The sequence below is a fragment of the Sciurus vulgaris genome, assembly GCF_902686455.1.
Source record: "Sciurus vulgaris genome assembly, chromosome: 1".
Lineage (NCBI taxonomy): Eukaryota > Metazoa > Chordata > Mammalia > Rodentia > Sciuridae > Sciurus > Sciurus vulgaris.
In genome coordinates this window covers 110,532,147-110,554,222 of record NC_136461.1, presented here as the reverse complement: position 1 = coordinate 110,554,222, position 22,076 = coordinate 110,532,147, and the positions used below count along the sequence as shown (strand labels likewise).

Genomic DNA, 22,076 nt, shown 5'->3' with positions numbered 1-22,076 from the left:
TAAAATGCCTTTTGAGTATGCTTGAAACTTCCCTGTTAGCTAGTATAACCTTATTAGTGCTTTTTTATGCTTTAATCTTCTAAAAACCCCAAACACAATAAAACATAGAATAAGACCTTAGTAATAAAAGGTGATAATATTCATAATTATCTTAAGATGCATTTGAGTATTCTAAAAATTTTTCCAAGACATACCTTTTGAAGAACTTGAGTCTCGGATATGAAAGTAACTTACTGCAGTTCATTGTTTTATCTCAAAGCATGAGGGGCAAATGGAAGGAAAACATGGGATACATCATTCCTGAATTAAAATGTAGGGTATTCGTTCTTATTCATTCTTTTTTTTTTTTTTTTGTACTGGTGAATGAACTTGGAGGCACTCAACCACTGAACCACATCTGAACCACATCACTAGAGACAGGTTTTCACTGAGTTGCTTAGCACCTTGCTAAGTTGCTGAGGCTGGCTTTGAACTTGCAATTCTCCTGCTTCAGCCTTCCAAGCTGCTGGGATTACAGGTGTGTGTCACCATGCCCGGCTCACTCTTAATATTAATTTAAAAGGAAATCAAGAAAACAACATAATCTGACATCTCTTTTGGTAGAATCTAGTTCAGTTGTCTACTCTTTCTTTCTCAGAAAACAAACTCTTGGTTATTTTAATAGGGCAGGGGTTGGGTGAGGAAGGAGGGATGTCAACTCACATTAGATCACAAACATAATACCAACTATGACTGATAAAGTGAACCTAAGGCCGAAGTGTTAAAATCTTTGATTTTAATGACAATCTCAAGGGAAAGCCATAACCTTCTCCATGTGAACCTTGAAACAAAAATCCTATGTGTTTGGCCCAGCTATCAGACATCTCTTGCCCCATAGTTCCAGTGTATTCTCTTTCTCCCTCTTCTCCCCTCTCCACTTGGTGAAAACTTCAAATCTGCACAGGATGCTCTCTGCTGAGTACTACTCCTTGTGTTTTAGCTCATGCTACTTATGATCACAGTATCATTTGAAGAGGAAGGCATATGTTGGAGGTAGAAATAGGCTAACATGGCATTTTGTGTAAAAAATATTAGGCGCTGGTCCCCTCCATTGTTTTTCCTCTTAGAAAATTGTAACCACTGGCTTCTCAGTCTTTAATAAGCATGAGTTCAAGGTGTCATATGCTTCTCTGGTGCCTGTTTGTGAGCCAAATAGAGGAATAGTATGCTGGAAAGGGCGCTGACCAGGAAGATCACATCAAACCAACGGTGATAGAAGTTGAACTGCAGCTCTCCAAGGACTTCAGTGATTATTGTGCGGTATTCCAGAGGCATACTCATTCGGATCAGCAGCACAGAGGAGACAAAGTACATTCCCTGAAAAATCAGATCAATTAATCCAGAAATCGCTTTGAACATAGTGAGAGCCAGGTCAGAAGAATCAAAACAGATGGTATTTTACAGCTATAAAACGTAAAGCTTGTTCATTATACTTACCATTATCTGTGCTAATAGTAGGACAATGACATTGGAGGATTTACTGCTGGATATGGCATAAAAGAACTGTCAAGAAAGGAAGAGAGATACTTAATGCAGAATTGCTAGATTCCTGTGTTATTAACTATAAGTAATGTGGTTAACCTTTAATAAGTGTCTCTTCATGCCACAATCCTGCATAGAACAATTCAGATGATTAGGGCTATAAAGAAGAGACTTAAAAAAAAAAGACTACTTAAAAACTTTAGTTTTCCCTTTGAAGTAGTTGGTGGTTTTTAGTGAGATACCATTTGAGAGGATTCCTAGCCTATTAAACTTTAGAAACATTGTGATGCATACAACTGAACTTAATATCCCTACAAAACATTAAAACAGACATTTGCAATTATTAATAGGCTCCAGAGCTCTTTCCGAAATTATGCTGGATGCCTGGAGATCCTTTCCTGTCTCAACCTCTTCTCTTCATTCACTGAACCTATTCTCATAGTAGGATAGTGAAATCCCTACATATCTATCAAAGAGGATTCCCCTTTTTTACCTCCATGAAGTCTTCCTATGTTGATCAGGAAACAGCTCAACATTCTGCTTCCCTACTTCCATATCTTCTTTATGAATGATTCTCATAATTATTTTAACCTCAAATATCTAATTCATTTATTCCAAATATCTGCTGAATACCTACCTGTTCCATTATCAATAACAGTGATATAAAAGTCAACAGATTCTCATCTCATTCTATTATTTTTGGGACTTACCTGTTATTGGTATATGATGTCATATATTATCATCAATTTATATAGTAGTTTAACATTTTTATTCTATGTTTTCTAAATACTTGTGACTATTAAGATTTCAGAAGGCAGAAATCTTAATTGGGTCACATTATTTCATGGTGCCACAGTTAATTAAATAAATACTTTTTGGTGATACAATATACCTTGGTAAGAGTGATCAGCAATCCTCTGATGGATGTGACAATGATTATTCCAACCAGAATGAAGGAGATGTGTTGGGACCAGAACTTTACCTGCCACCATAACAGGAAGAAAAAATATGTTAAATCTCTGTTCAAAGAGATGTTAAGAATGAAGATGTATTTTGATCACTTATGCGATTGTGAGAACTTTATTAGGCCCTGACTCATCCCCACTTCTTTTAAAAGGGAAAGAAGAAAGCAAGTAAGGGTTCAGTAAACACTTATAGTAAGACTGCAGTGGTTATCTAAACTGGTGGACTGAATTAAACATTAAGGGCAGAAGAAAGCAAGTACAACAAAGTTGATAAAAATGACACTTATAGAGGCTGGGAGTTGTAGTTCAGTGGTAGAGTGCTTGCCTAGCATGTGTGGGGCACTGGTTTTGATCCTCAGCACCACATAAAAATAAATAGAGTATTGTATCCATCTACAACTAAAAAAAAATATTCAAGAAAAATATAACACTTATAAACAACAACAACAAAAAAAACCCACAGCTAATGATGTAGCTTTACTTTAAGTGAAGGAATTAAAAGGACATGAATAGGACCTTGTTCATTTTTAATATCTATGAATGAGAGCCCTCTGATCACACAAAACTTCTAAGAATCTCTTAAAAATAAAAGAATATATAGGCATTCTCAGCTATGTTTTAGGAGATAACTGAACTTCACTTGGATCACATGATGACATCTTTTCGTCCTTTTGCCTCGCTTGATTCAGTTCTGAAAAGTATGTAAGGGAGAGCTGCTTACTAATATTTAATAAGCTTGTTATTCGCAATCATGAAATATGCAGGGCACAGATGAATTATAGATGGAATATATACACAGCAAGTAAGTAGTCTCAGGAAAAAACATTTCTAAAAATTCAGCCCAGCACAAAATTTAAACAAGAAAAACACATATGCAACAATAGCAAAACACAATTAATTTCTATAGTACTTGAAGATCATGCAAAAAGGAAACACAATTGTTACATCATCAAAAAAAAAAAAAAAAAAAAAAAGAACATTTGGAGCTATTTCTCAAGGACTGGTGCTCAGTTTGCTCCAGCTCATTCTTGTTTTTATCCAGCTACCCTTGAGACTGGGGTATACCCTGCTGCGACAGAGGACAGGGTGTATCATGCAGTCTGTCTTTTAGGATTAGAGCACAGCTAAATGGCCCAGTCTTATTACCAAAAGTATTAGTGAGTATGAATTATTGGTCATACGTACAACTGGAAACTATACTATTCTGTGAATAAAGACACTGAACTTAAACTGGGGTAAGAGTGTGTTTATGACACTTGTTTTATGAAACAAGTAGAATGATGAAAAAACAACTAAACACAGGTGACAGTTACCATCTTTAGTCCAAGGTCCACATTAATTTCTTATAGCAGAGATCACTTCAGTGTTAACATGAAACATTAATTAGTAGTTAATTTTCTACCTGGGAAATCAAAAGTCAGTTGTGTGTTTGAAGAGTTCATCAAGTATCACAGAGACTGGGATCTGAATATATGGTGAGGAGAAACTGGCAAAGTGATAACTGGCTACAGAGAAGCAGAGGAGGAATTGCAGAAATAATCAGCATTCATGATGACAATACGTACCAGTTATTATTTATGGTTTTTACATTAAGAAAGAGTACCCTTAGCCTTTTACAAATATGCCATGTGAATATGCGAACCTATATAAAGGACAGTGTGAAGAACAAAAGTAGAAGCAAGTACCTAAATTATGAGCGTTAAGTTAAAGCAGATGAAACAGAAACCTAACAGACCAAGATCTTGACATAACTCTTACATCAAACTGAATTCCCAGGTAATTCACAGTGATCTCAATGCCTCTTGTAACAGGATCAGTTTTTCCAACTCGATCAAAAACAATGTTGATGGTTGCCTGCAGAGACACAAACTTTTATATTAGTTTTTTTTTTTTTGGGGGGTGGGGTGGGGGAAGACCAGGGATTGAATCCAGGAGAGCTCAACCACTGAGCCACATCCTCAGCCTTTTTTATTTTATATTTTGAGACAAGGTCTCACTAAGTTGCTTAGGGTCTTGCTAAGTTGGTGAGGCTGGTTTTGAACTTGTAATCCTCCTGCCTCAGCCTCCCCAACAGCTGGGATTACATGTGTGTGCCACAGTGCCCAGTTATTAAAGCATCTTAATAATCACTATTTAAAAAAGTGATTTAAGATGATGAGCTGGGTAAAGAACCCCTGGGTTAAATCCCCAGTACCAAACAAAAACAAAAGAAAACCCCCCAAAAAGAAGATGAATTAATCACTATGACATATCTTATAGGCCAATGTTTCTAAAAAACATAATTCTCTTCTTAATTTAAACCATGTATAGGAAATCTATTTTGGTTACTCACACGCAGGAAAATAAAAGCCTCTATCTACTCATGTTTATTTTCTATGGAGTCAAGGGGAATAAGGTTACTGCACAAATCCCTTAATTTATTGGAAGCCAGAAAGGTAACATTCTGATAGATAAGATCAGTGAGAGAAGCAAGAATTCTAATTCCCTGTGGTTATTTTCTGAATGCTCTAAGAGCAAAGACTAAAATAAAAAGGGAGTTATAACAAGCTAACAAAGGATATTAAATGGAATCATAAAAATACCCAATTGATCACAAAAGTGGCAGTTTAAAAAAAGAAAAAAAAAGGGGGGAAAACAGATGGGAGGAATGAAAAACACATAGCAACATGGTAGTTTTAAACCTAACCATTTCAATAATCACGTTAAATGTAAGTAGTCTAAATCATGGGTCAGCAAACCCAGCCACTGTAGTGTGACAATCACAGACAATACATAAATGAATGGGCTTGGCTATGTTCCAATAAAGCCTTATTTACAAAAGCAAGCAGTAGTTGGGTTTTGACTGTGGGCTATATATTGCTAATCCCCGATTTAATCATGCCAAGAGATTGTTTAGCAGAGACTGTCAGACTGGATAAAAAAGCAAGACCCAACTAATGCATATGTTGCCTATGAGAATTCCTCTTTAAATATGAAGATAAAAATAGGTTAAAAATAAAAGGATGGAAAAAAGATATACTATGCTAACACTAATCAAAAAGAAAGGTAGAATATCTATATAAATTTCATATAAAGTAGATTTCATAGCAAAAAATACTGTCAGGTCTGAGAAGGGTCATTTCATACTGATAAAAGGATCATTTTTTTCAACAAAATGTACAAAAAACCCTAAATGTTAATATGCCTAATAATAAAACTTCAAAATACATGAAGCAAAAACTGATAGAAATAAAAAAAGAAAAACAACCAAGTCCAAAATAGCTGGAACTGTTCTCATAATAATTGATAAAGTAGTCTGAGAATCAGTAAGGATATAGAAAACTTGAAAAATGCTATCAATCACCCTGATCTGACATTTATAGACAATTCTAGCCAACAAGAGTGGAATACACATTCTACTCAAGTGCACACAGAATGTTTAACATGCTGAGTTCAGTTGACTGTTCTGAGACATAAAACAAGCCTTGATAAATTAACTATTCAAATCATACAAAATGTTCTTAGACATATAAAATTAAATTAGAAATCAATTAGAATATATTTGAAATATCCCCAGATACTTTAACATACTTCTAAATAACCTGAGAGAAGAAATCAAAATGGAAATTAGAAAGCATTTTAAACTGGATGGAAAAAAGAATACATAATTAGTGAAATGCAGTTAAAATGGTACATAAAAAATGTATAGTAATGAAACATTTTTATCAGAAAAGGTCTCTAATCAATGATCTTAGCTTCCACTTTAAGAAATTAGAAAAAGATGACCCAAAATCATCAGAAGAAAACAACTAAGAGCAGAACAGAAATCAATTAAATAGAAAGCAGAAAAATAATACAGAAAAATCAAGTAAACTAACAGCTGGTTCTCTGAAAAATTCAATGCAATCAATAAACCTCTATTAGCCTGATAAGGGGAGGGCAAAGGAGGAAAGACTCAAGTTACCAAATCAAGAGTGAGAGACCACACTTACTAGGAAGGCTACAATGAAACAGACAATAACAAGTGTTGGTGAGGATGTGAAGAAATTGGAACCTTTATACACTGCTGGCAGGAATGTAAACTGGTGTCACTATTTTGTAAAACAGTTTACAGGTCTTCAAAAGGTTAAACATATAGTTAGTATATGACACAGCAATTTTATTCATAGATATGTACATAAGAGAAATGGAAACTTAGGAACATCAAAAAACTTACCCAAGAATGATCATAGCATTACTAATAGTGGTCCAAAGTAGAAACAACTCAAATGTTTATCAACCAATAAGTGGATGAATGAAATGTATTATTATCCATATAATGGGTAATATCATATTCAGTCATAAAAAGGAACACTATTCAGCCATAAAAAGATGCTATAACATGAATAAACTTTAAAAAAACATTATGTTAAGTCAAAGAAGTCAATTATAAAAGACCATAATTCTATGGTTCTGTTTATATGAAATGTCCAATATAGGAAAACCTACAGATAAAGTATATTAGTGGCTGGGGGACTAGGAGTTGGGGGAGAAATGGTAAGTAACTACTAATGAGTATACGATTTCTTTCTGATTTGATGAAGATGTTAAAAAATGAACTGTGGTAATGGCCGCACAACTCTGTGAATAAACTAAGCGCCACTGAGATGAACACTAAATGGGTAAATTGTATGTGGATTATAGCTCAATAAAATTGTTTTATAGTAAAGGACCAAAAGGGGTGACATCTCAATGGGCGCGGTGGCACATGTCTGCAATCCCAGCAGTTCGGGAGGCTGAGGAAAGAAGATTGCAAGTTCAAAGCCAGCCTCACCAACTTAGTAAGGCCCTAAGAAATGTAGTGAGACCCTGTCTCAAAGAATAGAAGATAAAAAGGGCTAGGGATGTGGCTCAGTGGTTAAGTGTTCCTGGTTCAATCCCTGATGCAAAGAAAAAAAAAAAAAAAAGGGGGGGGTGGTGACAGTGACATTGCTATAGATTGTATAGCTACCAAAAGGACAATGAGGGAATATTATGAGTAACTTATGCCAATAACAGACAATTTCAATAATAATGAATAAATTCCTTGAAAGACGCAAACTGCAAGATCTCATTCAAGAAGAAATAGATAACCGAATAAACCACATATCTTTAAAGAAAATCTTTCTGCAAAGAAAACTCTAGGCCCAGATGTTGTACTGATCAAGTCTAACAAAAACTTAAGGAAGAACTAATAAAATTCCATACAAACTTTTACTCTAATTAGAAGAGAAGGCAATACTTGTTATCTAAGGTCAGCATTATTTTGACTAAAATCAAATAAAAACATTTTAAGAAAACAACAGTCTGATATCCCTCATAAACAGAGATACAAAAATTCCTAACCAAATTTTAGCAAGTTGAATCCCACAAAATATAAAAAGGATAATTAACCATGACCAAGTGAGACATATTCTAGGAATGCAAGGTTAAATTAATATAAAAAAGAAAATAATATGATTATCTCAATAGAAGCAGAAAAGGCATTTTACAAAATCCAACAGTTTCATGATTAATAACATGAAGCAAACCATGAACAGAAGGAATTCCTCAACCTGATAAAGGGAAACTAGAAAAAACCAACAGCTAAAATCATAGTTAATTGTGAAAGAATGGATGCTCTTTCCCTATGATCAGGAACAAGACTAGGACAAACTACTCTTACAACCTCTGTTCAACGCCATACTGGAGGTTTTGGCCAATGAGGAGGTGCAGATGGAGGAGTAAAAAGGGAAAAAGAACAGGAAAGGGGAGGAAACAGAAAAGGAAACAGGAAGTAAAAGAGAAGGGGAGGAAATTAAGAATGTGAGAGTGGAGGACAGGGAAGAGAAAAAGAGATGGGAGATAAATAAGAGGGGAAGAAAAAAGAGGAGGTAGGGGAGAGAGGAAAAAGGAGGCATCCTCATTACAAATGAAGAAGAGACCTGATTACGCAGAAAAATCTATGAAAAAACTTCTAGAAATTACATGGAATGTTAGTAAGGCTGCAGAATATAAGATCAATATATAAGAATGAGTCATATCTACATAATAGTAACAATCAAATTGAAATGATAAAAAGTCACATTTACATCACCATAAAAAATATTAGATACTCAGAGAAATCTGACAAGAGTAAAATATCCACAGAACATTGTTGAGAGAAACTAAAAAAGATAATAAATACATGAAAGGTTATGTGTGAATTGGAAGACTCAATACTAAGATGTCATTTCTCTTAAAACTAATTTATAGATTCAACAAATCCCAATACAAGTTTCAGCAGGCATATTTTTTGGCAAGAATAAGCTGATTCTAAAATTTGTATGGAAATGCAAAGGACATAATAGAACAGCCAAAACAAATTTGAAAAAAAAAAGTTGGAGAACATACTATCTGATCTCAGGGTTATTATAAAGCAGTGATCAAGACAAAGTGGGACAGATCAAGGCAACTAAACCAACAGAAAGTAAGAAAGTACATGAACAGGCCCATACACATATGCTCAATTAGGTTGACAAAACTGCAAAGGTACAATGTAGAAACAATACTCTTTTCAACAAATAGTACTAGAACAACTGGAAATCTATATGCAAAATAATGAATTTCATACCTCGATAATTCAAAAATTATGGATTATGGACCATAATGGATTCTGTCATTAATATATAATGACAGAATGCGGATCAGTTATTGACTGGGAACTGGGGGTGTGAAAGAGAGGCATTACAAAGGGGCAGGAGGAAACTTGAACATGATGGATGAATATGTTCTCTATTTGGATTGTAGTGATGGCTGCTGTACAGGTACATACATATGTAAAAAGTGAGCAAACTGTGCCCTTTAAATAGGTTCAGTTTATCATAGGTCAATTATATATATACTCCAAAAAAAAAAAAAAAAATCTGTTAGTAAGTGATATGCTCTCCTAAACGCTGCATCTCAGGAAAAATTCTTTTAGTGGCTTAGTTAACTGAACATGCTATCTTTATTCATCTTTTCTCATTAAATGAATCAAGATTTTAAAATGTCATCTAAGTGTTACTGACTTCAATTTATTATAACATTAGATCCATTAAGTTCAAAATCCCTCATTCATCTATACTGATCAAAATTAACCAACAAGCTGACAAAGCTCCTCTTTGTGCAAACACAGCCCCAGTAGGAAAGTCACCAAACTAGAAAGTCAAATCAGCCTTTTCTATGGGCACATTGAAATCCATGAATACCCACAGATGAGTTAGAAGACAAATAAATGTACATAAAATGCACACAGAGAAATAAAACAGGGAGAATCACAAAAGAATGAGTAATAAGTGCAGAAGATGAATTTATTTACAGAAATAAATATTTTAGAATTTATTTTGGACTTAAGTTTTTAGGTATAAGTTACTAAAAAGGGTACGTGGCTTTTATTTTTTTTTTTTAGGGCCTAGGACCAAACTCAGAGCCTTGATGTGCTAGGCAAGCATTATGCCACTGAGTTAAATCCCCAACCCCAAGTGGCTTCTATTCTGAGGTGAAAGTAGTGTTCATGGTTAATATGAAAAGCAGAGTATAAAATAAGAAACTTCACATCAACTCATATGCTTCATAATGTAAGGTGTAACTAATGATTTCTGACAGAAGAAAAAGGTAACTTCCATTTTTAGGTTCTCTAAAAAGGAGAGGAGAGAGAAAAAGGGAGGCTTGGAGAAATGAAAGGTCACTCTCTCTGTCAACTCAATCGAATTTGGAATTGAACTTAAATGTATTAATCAAATTCATCTTCTCTTTCTGCTAGGGAAAAATTACCCAACTCTTACAGTTAAAAACAATATACTTACCATGAAAATTTTCCAAACACAGTAAATAGAGAAAAAGTAACCCAGAAAATTGAAATATTTTCCCTTGAAAGTTTTGGAGTATTCTATTCTCTCCTGAGGAAAACCAAACACAAAACATGGTTAGTTTCAGCAAATGTAAACTTATTTTCAATAAAAGAATCCCTCCATGAATCACTGTTTGAGTCGAGTCCAAGCTACACATGGTAACGATATTAAAATGACAGCAATAGTGGCCAACACTTATTGAATATTTACCTTAAGCCAGAGACTGGGACAAACATCTTATATGCATTATCTACTTTAATCTTCTGTTGAGGTATGTTCTATTATCTTCATTTTACAGATGAGAAAATCAAGTCTGAGAGAGGTTAAATAACTTACCGAAGGTCAAGTTAGTGAGTAGGCTCAGGTCTGTCTCCAAAGCCTATATTAGTTAACCTCTACCCTCTATAGCTACCCCTGTGAGGTTACCCTCAAAAAAGATTAAAATAGTTTGAAGCCTTAATAGATTTTGCACATTTGAATTATACTGCATTTTAGGTGTACAAAGGAAAGTTACTTCTTGCAGTTAGGATACCTTTCGATCTGGGTCTTTTAAAATAGGGATACACACAGCAGATAGGTATCTATTGTTTTTTTTTTTTTTTTTTTGGTACCAGGGATTGGCACTCAACCACTGAGCCACACCCCTAGTCCTATTTTGTATTTTATTTAGAGTCAGGGTATCACTGAGCCTTGCTTTTGCTAAGGCTGGCTCTGAACTAACAATCCTCCTGCCTCAGCCTCCCAAGCTGCTAGGATTACAGGTGTGCTGGTGGCATATGGTTTCTACTGTTCTTAAAATTAATTTAGGAGGGAATAAAAAAGAATAAAGGAGCTGCTACCTTTACCCTGGGTCAGTAGGAAGTGGTGTGAGTTTACCTCCTCAGATGTTGAAAAGCCTCTTCTGACTATCCTTCCATTTTCTATTATTGAGAGTGTTCCATTAAGAATTTTTGCCAGTGATAGGAATGATTTCATGAAGTTATCACTCATTCCTAGTGCTTCATAGCTTACAATGAAGTTGTGAGGTATTTCTTGCATTGTTTGGTTATAGAGGATACTGCAAAGTTATTTAGTCCTTTTTTTTTTTTTTTTAAATTTTTTAGGTGTAGATGGACACAATACCTTTATTTATTTTTATGTGGTGCTGAGGATTGAACCCAGTGCCTCACACATGCTAGGCAAGTGCTCTACCGTTGAGCCACAACCACGGCCAGCTATTTAGTCTTTTCAGTTTAGTTTTACCAATCATATTGGTAAAAACCATAGTTTACTTTCCTTGCTCTGTACCTTGGTAGCATATAGATCAGCTGTTTCCAGAAAAAGCTGCCTGCTTAGTTCTTCCAAAGCATCCACTTCCTGTTGAATAAGAGTAAGATCTGGCACAAAATGGGCATCAAGGTTTAAATCACATAGAAATTTCAAAAAATAGCAATGAAGAAAGCATTTGCTTTTGATTTTTTCTAAATCAGATCCCAGGAATTGTCTGTTATTTTGAGTTTCCTGTTTCAGTGCTACTTCAAAGCCATTTTTCCAGCCTGACATAGGTATGTATAAGCTTCTCCACCATGAACATCACCAAAAACTGCTGCTTAGTTTCTCCCAGCTCAAGTGTCTCAGACAGATGGTTTTATGTTTTTTCTTCTTTATTTTAGTCTATTAAATTAAGTTAAATGTAATCTTCAAAGTCTCAAATGCCTGCATAATAATAATAACTAATAATTATACCTATAATAAAGCATGGTTTTCTCCTACATTATCTGAATAAACACAATGTTTGATGTTTGAAAAAGGAACTAAAACTGAGTTTTAATACAGGCTGGGGTTTAGTTCTTTACAGATATTACCTTTAATCTCCCAACAATCCTGTGTTATCCATTTTGCAGATAAGGAAAGTGAAACTCAGAGTTACATAACTTGCTCAAAGCCACACAACTAATAGGTGTGGATGCAAAGTGAGATCTGCCTTACTCCCTGGCCTGTTCTTTCCACTAAGCTATGCTATTTTCCAAGAACTCAGTGAGTAGTGTTATTACTCTCTTCACTTAGGTTACATGCTCAGAAAGCATGTAAATTACCCTGGCACTTATCACTAAAATAGTTTAAACCTACACTTTTGGCTTTTATGGAGTTTTAAGTAATGAAAATAGTAAAGACAGTATCTCTGAACATATACGCATTTACTTTAGTCCAAATCTTCCCTCCTTTGTGAATTTCCCCACTACTGCTCAAATCAATAAGTGCTCTTCAGTTCCTTTCTCAATGGTGGCTACTATTGGCAAGGTCCATGCCACCAAACAACAGGTTTAACTAATTATATATTTCTACCATATGGTCCTTGATGAGAGAGGTTATTTTCTACTCATTAATATATCACATAGCACTCTGCTTAGAAAAAGAAGACATGAAATGAATGTTTACTGAGTAATTCTTATCCTCAGCCATAAGTGTCCTGCCTTTCTTTGATCTTAGTATTATCTGCATTTGACATCAGAATATATCATAATTTACAGCAATATACTACATCCTTCTCCATGGCCAAGGAAGGAAACAGGAATAATGTGATCTCATACTCAGTCCCCCATAGATACATGGCTTGGGAGTCATGTAGGGATTTGGCTACTGAATTTGGGAATTAGTTTAGCATGATAACCAGCTGGGCTAGAACAATCTATTAACTTAATAATCTTGATTTTCTTTTATACCAAAAAGTTACTGGAGAAGCAGAGCTACTTAAAATTGTTTAGGAATACTAACTACCTTAGAAATGGCACTTACTATTCCATACACAAACCATTCATTTCAGGGAGCTATTATGTTTTCATGGTTTTTCCAGAGATGGGAAATATAGTGTAGTGGAAAGAACTATAAAAAGGAGATTGCAGTTCTGTTCCTAATTTTGCCACAAACACTGTGTGACTTAACCTCTCTGGGTCTATTTTCTCATCTGTAACACGGAAAGACTGACTTTTTAGGACCCTTCCAGTTCAAAGATAATGATTTTATGATCTTACGTGGGCGTTGGAAAGATGACTCTATACATATTGTATTTCCTAAGCCAGTCTGGACTCTAATGCATTCAGGTACCTTAGAAGGAACTATCCCAATACTGTTTTTTTTTTCTTCTGCCCTTGGTCCAGAGTGTAGAAAGAATCAAGTAGAGGGATAAAGGATACTTTCGCTTCCTGGAGCTGAAGTAGCGACGCTCTTTATCATTCCCCAGAATCCTAATGGTTTGTTATGCACCTCCCCCTTCTGGAACATAGTTCTTCGCGCTATTGCCATTCTGAAATAAAATAAAATATAAAACTTTAGTAAGGAAGCAGACTCTCATAGCCCAGTCTCATTCACTTTCCAGTCTCACAATTGCTTCTCTCATTTGCTGAGCTATGCAGGAAATGATACTGATTCTGGAGTTCCACTTTTCCACTTCTTACAACTACACACTCCCAGAAGCAACATGGCCTCTGCAAAAGCACAGAACTTGGGGCAATATATTCGAATACTGGCTTTGCTACTCAGAAGCTGTGAGACCTAGAGTTTTCATTTCTTCATCTCTGGATGGTTGTAAAGATCATTGAAATAATATATAAGAATTCATACTATCAATTACAAAGTGTTATACATATATTAATAATTATTGCAGTTATTACTTAAGGAAAAAATAAAATAGCTAACACATCTAGATAAAGAACCAGGTACAAAAGAGAAACTCAATGAAAAGCAGACACAAAGGAACAAAAAGATCAAATAAAAAACAGATAAACTTGGCCTCTTAACTCTAACTCCAATTTGCCACCTTCTCTTAGTATAATCTGTCCATTGCAGAATAAATCAACAGGGAAACCTACCATTCTTTTGTTCCTTCCTCTTGTCCTCTCAGTCTGTGGGGGCCTCACAGGTACAGTGGTAGCTGCTGACATGTCCCAGCTTACCACAACGGTTTTAAGAACAAGGTCCTCTTTAGGTTAAAAATAAAACTATACATAAATGATTATTTGAAGGCTAAAATGGGCCAAGGCCTACAGTCCTAAATGATCAGGACGACCTAGTAAAAAATAGAGAAGTCGGACCAAAGAAAAGTTTAATCTAAGGTGGCTATTTTTGGGTGATGACAGAAAAATGTTGAGGACCACAAAGCAGAACTGGTGTTTATGGGTAGGACCCGTGAAAATGATAGCAATGGAAACAAATACCAAGTAGTATTTCTATGGGCCAAATTCTTCAAGTCATTAGCTAAAATGATATTAACAAAAAAGAATGTCAGGTGTGTCATCACGTTGACTTAACTGTTTCCTCCTCAAAACCACCTTTGCCTAGATACTAAGAATAAAAAAGTTCCTTTCAGCTCTTTCTGCCTTTTCTCTATATACATTCACTGTACCTCAGTATTTTGGGAAAAATGTTATTAACAACTAAGAAGAAGAGGCTCAGACCAAAGGAACTTCTGACTTGGCAAGATCAGTAATTTTTTACTGAAGAAGTAAAAAACTGGGAAAACTGGAATAGGTATATGAAGAAAAGGTTCCATTCCATCATTAAATGGTTCACTTCAGCTTCATAAGCTGGATTAAAGCACAGGCAATTCAAAGAGAGGAACACAGAAGTCCATTTCTATTGCCCTTATTTTTAATGTCTATAATATAACAACACTAATGACTGGATGTGGAGTAGAACTGGCTGAATATGTAAAGGTGATTGACACTGTCCTACAGTCTTAGAGAAGTAAAATCACTAGAAGTGAAAATCGGTTGCACACAGACAAGAACAGTCTTGTTTTAAAACATTTACAGGGGGATGGGGATATAGCTCAGTTGGTAGAGTGCTTGCCTCACAACCACAAGTTCCTGGGTTCAATCCCCAGCACTGAAAAACAAACAAACAAAGAAACAAAAACCAACCAACCAAATAAAAAACATTTGCAGGGAGGGGTAAGGGAAAAATGGAGAAATGTTGGATTGTGCACAGGGAATTGAGGGGTAGGGAGAGGGTGGGGGGAAGGAAAGATAATGGAGTGAGACAAATTTCATTATCCTATGTGCATGTATGATTGCACAAACGGTGTGACTCTACATTGTGTACACCCAGAGAAATGAAAAGTTGTACCCCATTTGTGTACAATGAATAAAATATAAAAATATACAGACAAGAAAAAAATGCAATTTCGCTCTTATCAAATACACTGCAGAGAGAAATAAATATTCATATATTTAAGAAGAAAAGTTAAAATCAGACTTTCTGAGATATGGTAAAAAGGAATTAACAAAACAATGCAAGGTACTATAGAGGCAGATGCTTTCGACTTCAACTTTTCTTTACCATCATCACCATCACCACTATGTTCACAATTGCCTTTTTTCAAAAACGAGGGTAGTTCCCAACCGATTATCTGTTATTAGCTGAACACCATTTTAAAATTCATTATGTGAAAAACGTGCACTTGGCTCAGGTTTGGTGGCAGCATGAAAGGGATGAGGCTGCAAACTGTCTACTATGGCTTAAATATGCCATCCTGTTATATTCTGATTTCGATGGTGTTATGGTTTAGATATTAGGTTTCCCCCAAACGCTCATGTGTGAGACAATGCAAAAAAGTTTAGAGGTGAAGACTGGGTTACGAGAATTTCAACCTAATCATTCCTGATAGGGATTGACTGGGTGGCAGTTGTGGCTGGAGGAGGTGGGTCACTGGGGGCATATGTTTGGAGTATGCATATTTTGTCCTTGATGAGAGGAGAGTCTCTTTCTGCTTTCTGATTCCCTGTCCTGAGCTGCTTTCTTCTACCATACGCTTCTGTCATGATGTCCTGTCTTTCCTTGGCCCAAAGCAACAGAGTTGGCCATCTATGGACTTGAGACCTGTGAAACTGTGAGACTCAAACTTTTCCTTCTCTAAAATTGTTCTTGTCAGGTCTTTTGTTATAGTGGCAAAAAAGCTGACCAAAACACATGGTTTCTGGTGGGATGTCAGCCATTACTTTGCTTTTCTTTTTTAAAGTCAACTTTAAAGTTCACTTGGAGATCACTGTAGATTCATAATGATTTTAAGAAATATAGACAGATTCTATGTGCCTTTTACCCAGATTTCCCTAATGGAAATATTATGTAAAACTACAGGGCAAAGAGGATTTCAACACTGATAATATTATACAGAACATTTTTATCACTACAAGGATCCATCATGTTGCCCTGTACAGTTCACATTCCTCCTACTGTCAACTCCTTGATCCTTGGCAACCATTAATTTGTTCTCTGTTTCTATAATTTTGTCATTTCAAAAATGTGTATACAATTATAATTATATATTATGTATCCTTTGGGAATTTTTTTCACTCATTTTCTAGAGATTCATTCAGGTTGTGTATATTAATAGTTTGTTCTCTTTTACTGTTTGAGTATTGGCACATATATCCACAGTATGTACCACAGTGTGTTTAACCATTTAGTCATTAAAGAACACCTGGGTTACTTACAGTTTTTGGCTACTATGACTAACGCTACTATAACATTCAGGTACTGGTTTTTGTGAAAATAAATTTTTATTTCTCTGAATAAATGCCCAGGAGTATAATTATTGAGGTCTGGTATTTGTATGTTGAGTTTTCAAGAGACAGCTAAATTGTGTTCCAGAGTTACTGTACTATTCTACATTCCCACCAGCGATGTATGAGTGATCCTGTTTTTCGGTGTTCTTTCTACATTTGGTGTTATCACCAATTTTTATTTTAGTTATTCTGACAAGTATGCAGTGATACTTCGCTGTGGTTTTAACTTCATGTCCTTAATGGTTAATAATGTTGAGAATCTTTTCATGTACTTATATGCCATCTCTATATTCTTTATAATAATATGTCAGGTTATGGTTTATGTCCATTTCCTAACTATACTGCTTTTTAAAAATGTAAGTTTTAAACTTTTAAAAATTTTATATACTGGTCTTTTCTCAGATATGTGGTTTACAAATATTTTCTCTTTCTGTAGCTTGTCTTTCAGCATCTTAACAAGATCTTTCTCAAAGCAAAAGTTTTTTTAACTTTGATGGAATCTAATTTATCCATTTTTCCTTTCATGGACTGAATTTTTAATATTAAATCTAAGAATCTTTTCCCCAGTCTTATATCCCAAAGATTTTTTCCCTAAAAAATTTTACGTTTTACTTTAAGATCTGTTTTAAGCTAATTTTTATATAAAGTATGAAATTTAGATTTGATTCTTTTTTTTTTTTTTTTGCCTATGCATGTCTTAAGTAGTAAGGCTATCAAAAATTAGCTAGAATATTTATGTCAGTCTATTTCAGAGTTCTCTATTCTCTTTCACTTTCTATGTCTGCCAATGTTACACACTTTTTTTTTTTGGTGGTGCTGGGGATTGAACCCAGGGTTTTGTGCATGTGAGGCAAGCACTCTACCAACTGAGCTATATCCCCAGCCCCATCACACACTCTTAATTACTGTAGTTATAGAATAAGTTTTGAAATCAGGTAGAATAATTACTATTTTGTTCTTTTTTCAAAATTGGTTTAGCTATTCTATTAATTTTATTTTTATATACAAATTTTAGAATACTTTTATATATATCCACAAAAAATCTTGTTGGGATTCTGAAATGAATTACACTAAAATTGTATATTAATTTGGGAAGGATTAACATTCACTATGTTAAGTCTTTTAATCCATAAACATGACATGTCTTTCCACTTTTTGATTTCTTTCAGAGTTTTATAATTTTCAGCATATAAGTCCTATACCGAAGAGGGAGAACCAGGGGAGGGAAGAAGAGAGGAAAAAGGGGAGAACAGGGATTGAAATCAAATTTCTTACATGTCCAAAGAAACCCAATGGCTATGTATAATTATAATGCTCTACTTTAAAAAAAAAAAGTCCTATATATGTTTGGTTAGACTTATTTCTAAATAATTCATTTTTTGAGCAATTATAAATAATAGTGTATTTTAATTTGAGTATTCACATGTTCACTGCTAATATACAGACAGAAACAGTTGATTTTTGTGTTTATTTTGCACCCAATTACACTGTTGAACAGTCATTACTTTTTTCATTGTTTCCCCATGATACCATTATTCTCCTGCTGCTTTCAAGATTTTTTCTTTAACTTTGAGCATTTTGACTATATGTACTTAGGTTATTTTGTGTTTACAGATTGCTTCTTGGATCTGTTAATGTTTTCCACCAAATTTGGAAAGTTATTCATCATAATTTGTCAAGCACTTTTTCTGCCCCTTTCCCTCTCTTTTAGCACTCCAACTACAAGTATGTTGGACTGAGACTTTTGTTCAATCCTTTATCTCTCTATTCTTCAGATTGAATAATCTCTATTGACCTATCTTTAAGTTCACTGATATTGTTCTTATGCCATATCAACCCTATTAAGCCTATGTGGTAAAATTTTTACTTTGGTTATTATCATTTTTAGCTTTGAGTTTCCATTTGTTCTTTTTTCAAAGTTTGCATTTGTCATCATGCTTACCTGTCTTTCTCTGATTGTATCTACAGTAGCTGCCTTCAAGTCTTTGCTATATATTTATTATCTGGGCACATATGGAGTTAGTTTTTATTGATTGCCTTTAACCCTAAATATGGGTGACATATCCTATTTCTTTATAATGATTAGTAAGTTTTGGGTGAAGACTTGATATTATAGATACTTTGTAGTGACTTTAGAAATCTGTTTTTGGTTTTTTTTCCTGAGGACTGTTAGTTTTTCATACTAGTAGACAGTTAACTTACCTAGAATCAAACTGTGAAATCTATCACACCTGCAGCTAATATTACCACAACTAATATTTTTGTTCAGTTTTTTAGCATCCAGATTCTTTTTTAGCTTAACTCTGATGGTCTCCCCAGCATTTTGGACAGTGTCTGGCACAGACTAAGTTTTCTAAAATTATTAAATGAATATATGAAAGAATAAATGAAGGCAAAGTATGAAAATAAATGATTACTGTGCAAAGACTAGTAAGTTAAGCAGTGTTTTTAACTAGGCGTAGCTTACTGTTCAAAGGTCTTAATATATTAACTATTTTTCACAGATGAGAAAATCAAGGCACAAAAACATATAAGTCACACTGTAAGGTACAGACCAAGGATTCAGTCTGATTTCAGAGTGGACTTTTGTCCACTGTAGCACAGATTCCTATGAAATGTCACTTGGAAAACATACATTTAAAAATTTTTTTTTTTATCATAAACACAACAATAACAATGAGAAGACTTGAAGGATTTTAAGTTGTTAGAGAAAAGGAAGTTGAAAGATACAAGTCAAACATGAAAAGTTTTAAAACGTATGATAAAAAACTTTTAAAATATCCATTTATCAAATATAAAAGTTACTTTAACAATTTACATAGAGAAATATCTAAATTCAGGGAATTTGGTTGAATTTGACAATTTTCTTTCATAGACGACTAGACACCAGGGGCTGGGGTTGTGGCTCAGTGGTAGCTCACTTGCCTAGCATATGTGAGGCACTGGGTTCAAGTCTCAGCACCACAAATACATAAATGAATAAAATAAAGGTCTATTAACATCTAAAAAAAAAAAATATATACATATATATATTTAAAAAAATAGAAGACTAGACGCCAAATATTGATATTCTACTTTATAATAAAAATGAATGACAAAATTCCCTGTCAGCACCAAATCATAGTCAAATTTTACTGTTGAGAAACTCTAACAGAATACAAGTTTTTAATGTGATCTTACCTTTTCTTTTTGCTTATAATCATATCCATAGTTTGGAGCAATCGCCGTTCCAGGGCTAGAATATCTGTGTCAGTTACATTCCTATAATAAACATCAACTGTTAGCATTGTTTTGGGGTCCTACCCTTGGGCATAATATAAGCCCTTTGGAGAAACAAAAAAATTCCAAGAGTTACCCAGTAATTCAAGGACCTGCTTTGTTCTATAAAATATTAAAATGACTATAATCTAAAAGGCTTTCACTGTCATTTCTTATAATTCTTCTGTGGTCTCAGGGCAGTAGAAGGCATCTAGCTTTCTTACGGTCTTTCTGAGCTTTGACCCAATGATCTAGGATACATGTTTAAACACATTTTTAACTTGGGATTGTATTCTACTGTTCTACTTCTAGGAGGAACTGGTTTCTGAAGTTGGAATTAGTTCACACTGCTGACCACTAGAAATGTTCTTTTAAAAATGTGTGTGGGGATGAAATTTGTCATTTAAAAATAAATAAACGTGCCAGGCATGGTGGTCCATGCCTATAATCACAGTGACTCAGGTGGCTGAGGTAAGCAACTTAACAAGACCTGTGTCAAAATAAAAAAAGGGCTGGGGATGTGGTTCAGTGGCCAAGTGCCCCTGGGTTCAACTCCTGGTACTGAAATAAAATAAAATATAAGGACAAATAACACAGGCAATCAATATAATTGATGATTTATTTAGAAAGGTTTCAGGTTAACAACTATAAGGACAGAAGAATAAAAAGGCAGAGTAATAGATTGAGTATGATTTAAGTATTAAAGATGGTGGCATGACGTATATCTTTTAAGTGATTGGAAAAAAAAAAAGAGACAAAGTGCATGTTACCTGAGGAAGTAGGACATGTAAGTGTATGGGCAGTTGACAGCACCAAATCCAGAAAGCAGAGCCATGAGAGTCACTCCAATCACACCTACTCGGCTGATGAGCTGTTCTATGGACAATATCCCTGAAAACATCAAAGTACATTAACACCAGGTAATACAGATAAAATGGCTCTCATTTGTACTGCAAAGGTAGATGTTACTGAAGACATCAATCATTTCACATAACTCATATAAGTGAACTTTTAATTATTAAAGTGTAGTTTCTCTATAATAAATACATAAGCCAATTGATTTTCTTCTTACCCTTATGCTTTAGTCACCTCCTTTTATTGGATGATAACAATACAATAATAAAAATTGTAAATAACACTTCTAACCATTTATACTAAGGTAGTGTGAACTCTAATAAAGCAAAAGCAATTTTAGTAAAAGGTCTGATCAAAAGAGAAAAAAAAAAAAAGGAAAGAAAATCTTCTGGAAAAATATAAATGGTAGGTATCTTTGATATATGTATTTCCCCTTAAGGTCATATCCTTTAGTTTATGTCTTATTCCTTTCTGCATCCAATAAACATAATGCCTCTAGTAAATGGGCTGAATTTAAAGATGAACGAATAATTCAAAGGCAAACACATGAGTTTTAGATTACCAGTTGTATTCTAATTATCAATTCTTTCCTATTATATGAGAATGTTGAAAATCAACTCAGCAGTTAAAATAAGTACTGCCAGACTGGGGTCCTAATTAGGATAAGATATAGTCCATGCTTGTATATTATCAAAATGGATTCTACTGTCAAGTATAAGTAAAAAGAACCAATTAAAAAAATTTAAGTTCTGCCAGATGATGTATTTGGAATAAATGAGAGAAAGCAATGCTAAAGAACAACTCAGGAAGTTTAGCATCACAGGAAACCACTGGTTTTCATTTCTTTTAACTTCCTATTTCTAGGATGACTAGTCTCCATTCCATTTCCTACTTCTATTGAATACATCAAGGTCTTTTCTATTTTAAGGCTTTATAAGAAATCTTTTATACCTTCTTGCTGGGCCTTCTTTTGGTCTGTCCTTTAAATCTTAGCTTAAACATCACTTCAAAGTCTCTAAGGTTGATTCTAATCACTTGCAGTAAATTTGACATTTTTATCTGCATCATTCTCTCTATAATAATAACCT

General features: G+C 34.4%; 1 protein-coding gene across 1 annotated transcript in view; it reads right to left on the bottom strand.

The window, feature by feature from the left end:
* Positions 1 to 758: 758 nt before the first annotated feature.
* The window catches only part of GPR89A (G protein-coupled receptor 89A), a 47,626-nt gene continuing 26,308 nt past the window's right edge, over positions 759 to 22,076 (bottom strand). Inside the window, exons 6-14 of the mRNA XM_079140388.1 lie at positions 20,904 to 21,024; positions 20,056 to 20,136; positions 13,507 to 13,616; positions 11,621 to 11,709; positions 10,289 to 10,381; positions 4,245 to 4,340; positions 2,414 to 2,503; positions 1,477 to 1,542; positions 759 to 1,356 (exon numbers count right to left, since the gene is read on the bottom strand). Of these exons, the coding sequence (XP_078996514.1) occupies positions 1,150 to 1,356; positions 1,477 to 1,542; positions 2,414 to 2,503; positions 4,245 to 4,340; positions 10,289 to 10,381; positions 11,621 to 11,709; positions 13,507 to 13,616; positions 20,056 to 20,136; positions 20,904 to 21,024 (953 nt within the window). The 3' untranslated portion in view covers positions 759 to 1,149. The remainder of the gene's footprint in view (positions 1,357 to 1,476; positions 1,543 to 2,413; positions 2,504 to 4,244; positions 4,341 to 10,288; positions 10,382 to 11,620; positions 11,710 to 13,506; positions 13,617 to 20,055; positions 20,137 to 20,903; positions 21,025 to 22,076) is intronic.